This window comes from Cebus imitator, unplaced genomic scaffold (assembly GCF_001604975.1).
Source record: "Cebus imitator isolate Cc_AM_T3 unplaced genomic scaffold, Cebus_imitator-1.0 Scaffold76, whole genome shotgun sequence".
Lineage (NCBI taxonomy): Eukaryota > Metazoa > Chordata > Mammalia > Primates > Cebidae > Cebus > Cebus imitator.
In genome coordinates, this window is record NW_016107391.1 from 4,957,527 (window position 1) to 4,964,893 (window position 7,367).

A 7,367-nucleotide genomic window follows, 5' to 3' on the forward strand; every position below is an offset into this window, starting at 1 on the left:
AAGAAGGCATTCATCCAGTCTGATGGCTCATCAAAGTGCTGCCCTCTTTATTTCCCCACCCTCACCTAGACCCAGAACCCAGTATGGATCATTTGACTGAATATATATATATATACATAAAGTATTCTGAGTAATGAAAAATCTTTAATTGGAGACTTACCCCTGGCAAATTCATCAACCTCTAGTTGCCTTAATGTTTACTTTGTTAAAAGCTAAGATCATAAAGAGAAATAGTTACACTTTTAGTAATCAACCCTGCCTGGGGTTAAAAGAGCTCTGTGCATCGAGGCAAACTTTTACCTATAGAAATAAGTAAGTTTCAGATTTTGCAAAAACACTTTGCACAGCTGAATGTATAATTGTCCATGTGCAGGAGAAACCTTTGTAATGAAGCTCTCAAACATGTAATTCTGAATGCTTACATGTATTCTGTATAGATACGTGCACCCTTTTTTGTACTTCCATACCCATGCCTGTACACTACCTGTGTGCACACACATCCTTCTCAAATGTCAGACTTTAACATTTCCAGCTATACTCATGTCATCCAATTGCAATCTCTTTTATTTCTTTAAAAATTAAAACATACTTTCAACCAAAAGTGCTACATATTACAGAAAATTTATAAAATACAGAAAGATATTTTTAAGAGATTTCTCCAACTGTGTAGCTTCATTTTCCTGCTACAGTTGCCACTGCACACTCCTCTGTGTGTGCCTCCTGATTCCAGCCTTGACACAGACTCTGAAGTATAAGGGCAGTAGAACTAGCCATGGGAACCTTCCAAGTTCGGGTGAGAACTATGCTCCATGCAGTAGACGTTTAATAACTGACTCTCTAAATATAGTTCAGACTCGAATATTTATTGATACTTTTATTTATGTTAACAAGTAAGATAAAAAATCTGTAAATGAAACAATAAATACATGCTTTGGAGCATTACCTCTTTATGAATTACCCTAAGCAAATTCTTCATTGAATAAGATAATTTTCAAGCACCAGAAGAATATTTTCTCAATTGTTTGTGTTATCTACATTATAGCTACAGACCAGACATACCTTTAAATTTAATTTGCACCATTTTCTTAAATCTAGACAATCCATAAAGCAACAAATCAGAATGATAGAGCTTATGCCTTTTCTACTGGACCATCATTGATGTTTTTAAGCATGAGATGATTCAAGGCAGTCTTGTTCTGTGAATCCACAACTGATTCCTTGTGTAGTTTTCTTCTATGTTTTAAAATTTGATTAATACGGTAATAACTCAAGAAATACATGACAAACACAGTTCAAATGCTTGTTTTGTATCTTAGCACCAATTAAAGATTGATTCCATGATATTGTATTATACCTATCAGTATTCAAAAGCCACATAATTTACACTATTTATTTCCACTCTGGGTAGTTTGTTTTCAAAGAATATACCACACTTCTATTTACAGGATTATCTCCTGAGAAGTAAGAAATAGCTTATAATTTCTTGCACATGCAGTTTGCTTTTTACAGAAAGTTACAGAGAGCTACAGGCAAATCTAAAAAAAGTTTTTTGAACTTTTGTTAATTGAAGTAAAAATTACATATAAAACTATCTTGACCCGTTTGCTTTTAAAAAACAGACTGCGCATAAGCTAAAAACTTCGACAATAGTCCTTCTTTATAACCAAAGTCTCATTGTCAGTCATACTATTTTATTACAATTGTTGATATTTTAGAAGTCATCAATGTGCAGGTATCTTACTTGGGAAAATACTGAGAATTGTCTTGTGTTTATTCAGTAAAACACTTGTAACTCTAAATGTGTTTTAAGCCAATGGAGCAATGATGCCCAATAGAAGGAGTTCTGTTATACCACACGTGGGTGATAAAAGAAAAACCTACTTATGTAAAAGAAATGATGAGTATGAATGGACAAAGGAATGGAGCCATCACAAGTATGTATTCTTTGAACTTTCCACATGCATCTTTTCATCTCTGAACATAGTTCTAACTATGACATTTAAAATATTGCTCAGACTAGCTTCTATTTTAAATCATCATGCTTGGGATATAGTCAACTACAAAGGAAAGTTACAGAGAGCTACAGGCAAATCTTGACTGAATCTAAACTAGCTGGTCAGTGTAGACTCCACTTACACATAAAATTCTACATTGGAAACAAAAATATTAAACATTTCAGAGAGAAAAACCAAAAGCATCAACTGTGGGAGCTTAAAATTCTGAAGTAAAGCATTGTATGGTATTAAAATTCTCTTTCCTCTCTCTGCTGACAGCATTCAGCAGAGTAGCAAGGAATGGTTAATGAAGTTTGCAGAAAGGAAATATGCAGAGGAAGTCACTTTGGATCACTCTGTGTTTATTCATACCAAGACAAAATTACCCCACCAAAAGATATTCTCTTTACTATAAGCAGCATATTCTCTTTACTATAAGCAATATATCAACAAAAGAATATTACTATCAGTCAGAATGCAATTGCCACTGCAACACATTTTTGGCTATTTTTAGACACTCTGTGTCTTATGTTGCCAAACTTTAGAGGGACTCTGTCTTCTTACTTTACAGATATGGTGATTCTGATCTTTGAGAATGAGAAGTAGCTCAGAAGACCCACCGTAGACATGTTTGATATTAAAATACAACAGTATGAGACAGTTTTGGTCTAGGGTTGTTAGATGTTGCTCTTCCACATTTTCTTACACTCCAGAACTGAGTAAACTAACCTGGGATGCACCATGCATTGTTAGTTACCTTATGCCTAATTAGGTTCCATTTGAACTTGGTGTTGTTCACACATTCCATTTTGGAAATGGCAATCAAGGAGAAGACTCATGGTGGCCAACATGCTGAAAATGAAATTTCTTTATTAGAGACTCTCAGCCAGTTACAGAAAAAAGATCAGACTCCCAGAAGGCTTCTCATAGAACCGTCGTGCTTTCTCCTAAAGAGTGAAAGTCGAAGAGGAACAGCTGTGGGTGGAGAAAGCAACAAGCTAATTGTGTTTCCCTTCCCAATGCTAGGATCCACAGCATGAGCAAGGGGGCCTTGAGAGTCGGCCCTCCCTGGATCAGAACGGACACCCAGGCGAGGACAAGCCAGCGTGGCACGAAGAGGAACCCAATCCGCTGGATTCCGAGGAGGAGAGAAGACGCCAAGAAGACTACTGGCGAGAACTGGAGGCCAAGCACAAGCGGCAAAAGGCGGAAACCGCCGAGGAGAGACGCCTGGAGGAGCAGCGGCTGCAGGCGCTGGAGAGGAGGCTTTGGGAAGAGAACAGAAGGCAGGAGCTCTTGGAGGAGGAGGGCGAGGGGCAGGAGCCGCCGCTAGAGGCGGAAAGGGCGCCGCGGAAAGAGCAGCGGCGCCGGAGCCTGGAAGCGCCAAGTTGGGAGGACGTCGAGCGGAGGGAGCCGGAGGAGCGTGAGCGCCTGGAGGCCCAGGAGGAGCAGAGGCGTCCGCAGGCCCAGGCCGAGGAGAGGCGGCGGCTGCAGGGGGACACCAGGCTGGAGGAGCAGAGGCGGCAGGAGGAGGAGGAAGGAAGGCACGCGGAGAAGCTCAGACGGCAAGAAGACGAGGAGGCCGAGCGAAGGGAAGAGCTGGAACAGCAGGAGGAGGTGCAGGGGCCGCCCGAGGCGGCGGCGGAGCTCAGGGAGGCCCGGCAGGGCCCGGCAGAGGAGGATCTGGAAGAGGAGGAGGAAGGGGAGGAGGAGCAGGGCCAGGCGCACCTGGAGGACGAAAGGTGCCAGCTGAGCGCACTTCTGAACAACTTTGAGGAGAGCCCAGAAGAACAGGAACACCCGAAACCCGAAGGACAAAGAGAGCACTCCGAGGACCCAAGCATCTGCGAGGAGCAGAACCCAGAGGCCGAGCGGGCAAGAGAGCAGCAGCAGGAAAGGAGCGGGGATGTCCAGGGGCCTGATCATCCTGGGCCGGAGGAAGAGAGAGAAAAGGGGACACGGAGCCTCCTCCGAAACCAGAGGGGACCGTGGAAGAGAGGAAAGAAGCAGCCGTCCCTGAACAAGGCCGCAAGGTGGAGGAGCTGCGTCGGCAGGAGTGGACGAGAGGCAGAGCATGCCCCGGCCCTACACGTTCCAGGTGTCCTCAGGGGGGAAGCAGATTCTCTTCCCCAAAGTCAACCTGAGCCCCGTGACGGCCGCAAAGGACACGGGGCTCACCGCTGCCCCCCAGGAACCAAAGGCCCCCAAAGCCAGCCCGGCTGCGCACGTCCTGCCCTCGTCCCTGAGTGTCCCCCACACAGCCATTCTGGTCACTGGCGCGCAGCTCTGCGGCCCGGCTGTCAACCTAAGCCAGATCAAGGACACCGCCTGCAAGTCGCTCCTGGGCTTGTCGGAGGAGAAGAGGCACGCGGACACCCCCGCTGCGGAGAACCCTCCCCGAGGCCCCGGCGACGCTCGGACGGGCAGCGGGAAGGCCAAGCCCCCGCAGGAGCCTCCCAGCAGCGCGGCTGCGCTCGCAGAATGGGCTTCCATTCGGTCCAGAATCCTGAAGAACGCAGAGAATGACCCGCGCAGCAGCGAGAGGGAACCATCGATGCCCGGAGAGGAGCCCACTCCCAGGGGCCGGTGTGATTCCCGCGGAAACCTCCGGAAGACCCCGCCAGTCAATGCAAAGTTCTCTATTAAGCCTGCCTGGCAGAAATTCTCCGATGGTGGCACGGAGACCTCCAGACAGAACATGGAAGCGGAAGGCATTCGGAAAAAAAACCCTGCTGGGACCCGGCGAAGAGACAGCCCCCCAGCCTCCTCCTGCTGGTGTTCGCGAGCTCGGGAAGGGTCCGGAGAAGTCGGAGTTGCACCGGGAGCCCGCAGACACCACCGAGGGATGCAAATTTGCCAAAGACCTCCCGTCTTTCCTTGTCCCAAGCCTTCCTTACCCTCCGCAGAAAGTCGTGGCCCACACAGAGTCCGCGACCTCATCGGACAGCGAGACCACAAACGTGATAGCAAAGCCAGACCCTGTGATGCCAGGTGGGGAGGAAAAAACCTCCCCGTTTGGAATAAAACTGAGAAGGACCAACTACTCCTTGCGCTTCAACTGCGACCAGCAGGCGGAACAGAAGAAAAAGAAGAGGCACAGCAGCACCAGAGACAGTGTGGATGCAGAGCCACCCGCAGTGAGGAGCTCCGGTGGAGAGAAAGAGACGGAGGGTGTGTCCCTCAAGCATGGCCCATCCCTTCCCCAGGAGCGGAAGCAAGCCCCCTGCATCCTAAGGGACTCCGCTGAACCTCCCATCAGCCGCTCTCCTCCTGTGGCCCAGCCTGAGCCCCCACTGGCTAGCAGCCAGAGCCCGGCTCCAGAGCACGACAAGGCGACAAACAAAATGCCACTGGCACAGAAGCCAGCACTGGCTCCCAAGCCCACCAGTCAGACCCCACCGGCATCCCCACTTTCCAAACTGAGCAGGCCCTACTTGGTAGAGCTGCTGTCTGGCAGAGCGGGGAGGCCAGACCCAGAGCCAAGTGAGCTGTCCAAGGAGGGCCAGAAGAGCAGTGATCGCTGGCCACCCTTGCCCCCAGACCCCAAGGAAAGAAAGGGACAGAAGAGGGACGAGGAGGAAGAGGCGACAAAGAGGAAACCTGCTTCCCCACCTCTGCCTGCTGCTCAACAAGTGAAACCTTCCCAAACACCCGAGGCCGGGAGGAAAGAAAAGCCGATGCTTCAGAGCAGTCACTCTTTAGATGGCTCGAAACTTACCGAGAAAGTGGAAACTGCGCAGCCGCTGTGGATAACATTAGCTCTGCAAAAGCAAAAGAGGTTTCGGGAGCAGCAGGCGACATGGGAGGAGAGGAGGCAAGCCAGAGAGGCCAGACAGCCGGAAAAGTTCTCCAAAGAAAATGTCGATGTCAGCCCGCAGCCTGGAAGCAGCAGTGTCAGCAGAGCAGGTTCCCTGCACAAGTCTGCTCCATCGGAAGACCAGAGGCCCGAGACTGCAGTGTCCAGGCTTTAGCGCAGAGAACAGCTGAAAAAGGCCAACACGCTTCCTACATCTGTGACAGTGGAGATCTCTGATTCGGCTCCCCCAGCACCACTGGTGAAAGAAGTCACCAAGAGGTTCTCCACCCCGAATGCTGCCCATGTGTCAACAGAACCAGCATGGCTGGCTTTGGCCAAAAGGAAAGCAAAGGCTTGGAGCGACTGCCCACAGATCATTAAGTAAAGAGTGACTCTCGCCCATCCCTACTGCCAGTTATTGGCTCCTCTCTTGCTCTTTTTTTAATTTATTTTTTATATGGAGTAACGAAATCAAGCTAGGGAAAAGAAGCATGTTTTATAGGCTCTAAAATAATGTTGAGAAACTGAACTGGTGGTTTTCATTATAAAGAGTGGATTTATACAACCCTAGGTCCTGGTGCCTTGAGCTCCTCCTAGTTCTCAAGAGAAAATTCCATCCACAGAACCACATGAAGCAAAATCTCTAATCTTAGAACTGCTCATGAGAGCCTGCCATTCCCATTCCATGGCCTTGCACACACTCTCACCCACACACCATTCACAACATGTGCTTTTGCCAACCTTATGTAATGGTTTCTTTGATTCTATGCACTAATTTTCTTTGTCCAAAACATTTACTCTACCCTATGTTTGGGCATGTTTATCCTTTCTGCAGTAGTGGCGAAAGGATCATATATAGCTAAAAGCAAGAATGCCCATTCTCCTGAATGCAGTGAGTAACTGGGAATCACAAGGAACATTCTGGCTCCCAACTGTGCCCATGTTAGTTTTCATGAGTTTTCCCTACTCTGGAGCTGTAACACAGAAGGCACATCCATTCACACCGTTACCGCACTGTGGGTTCGCAGTGTGAGGCGCCATTATTCCAATACCCTCCTTAAGGACATGTGAAGCATTTGGCCCAACTGGCTCCTAGAGAACATTTTAATTTAATATAGTAAGGGCAACTTCCTTGGACTTAGAACCAAGCTATCAGACAGTGCCCAGCACACGTTAATGTTAGCTTCTTTCTGACAAAAATTACCTCTTCAGGCCATGAAACAAAAAATACATTTGCTATGAAGATTGAAAATGAACAAAGTTAGGAAAAAAAAAAAAAAAACAGCAAAGTCAGTGATTTAGTCAGATGGGTTTTTTGTTATAGGAGCACTTGATTTCTAGTGTGTTTTGTATAGCGTATAACTACAAAATAGTACATTATGTAGCAATTCAAAACCAAAGTTGCTAGCATCATTTGGCTGTTGTGCCAGTTAATCACAGGATCCCATTAAACGTAAGAAGTGCAAACATCTAATGTAGAGGAAACTGTTTGGTAAGGAACATTCCAGTAGGAAAAGAAAAGAACAATCTTCTATTTCTGGGCTTGGCTGTCATCAGCCTGGTTGGACCTGTCCTGG

The 7,367-nt window shown here is 47.3% G+C and overlaps 1 protein-coding gene across 1 annotated transcript; it reads left to right on the forward strand.

Annotated features, from left to right (window-relative positions):
- The first annotated feature begins 772 nt into the window (after positions 1 to 772).
- LOC119471841 (capping protein inhibiting regulator of actin dynamics-like) lies at positions 773 to 6,903 on the forward strand. Its single transcript, XM_037739953.1, is given in 5 exon segments — positions 773 to 793; positions 3,021 to 3,942; positions 3,945 to 4,049; positions 4,052 to 4,713; positions 4,715 to 6,903. Coding segments are annotated over 5 exon segments (3,171 nt in total). The 3' UTR covers positions 6,176 to 6,903.
- The last annotated feature ends 464 nt before the right edge of the window (positions 6,904 to 7,367 follow it).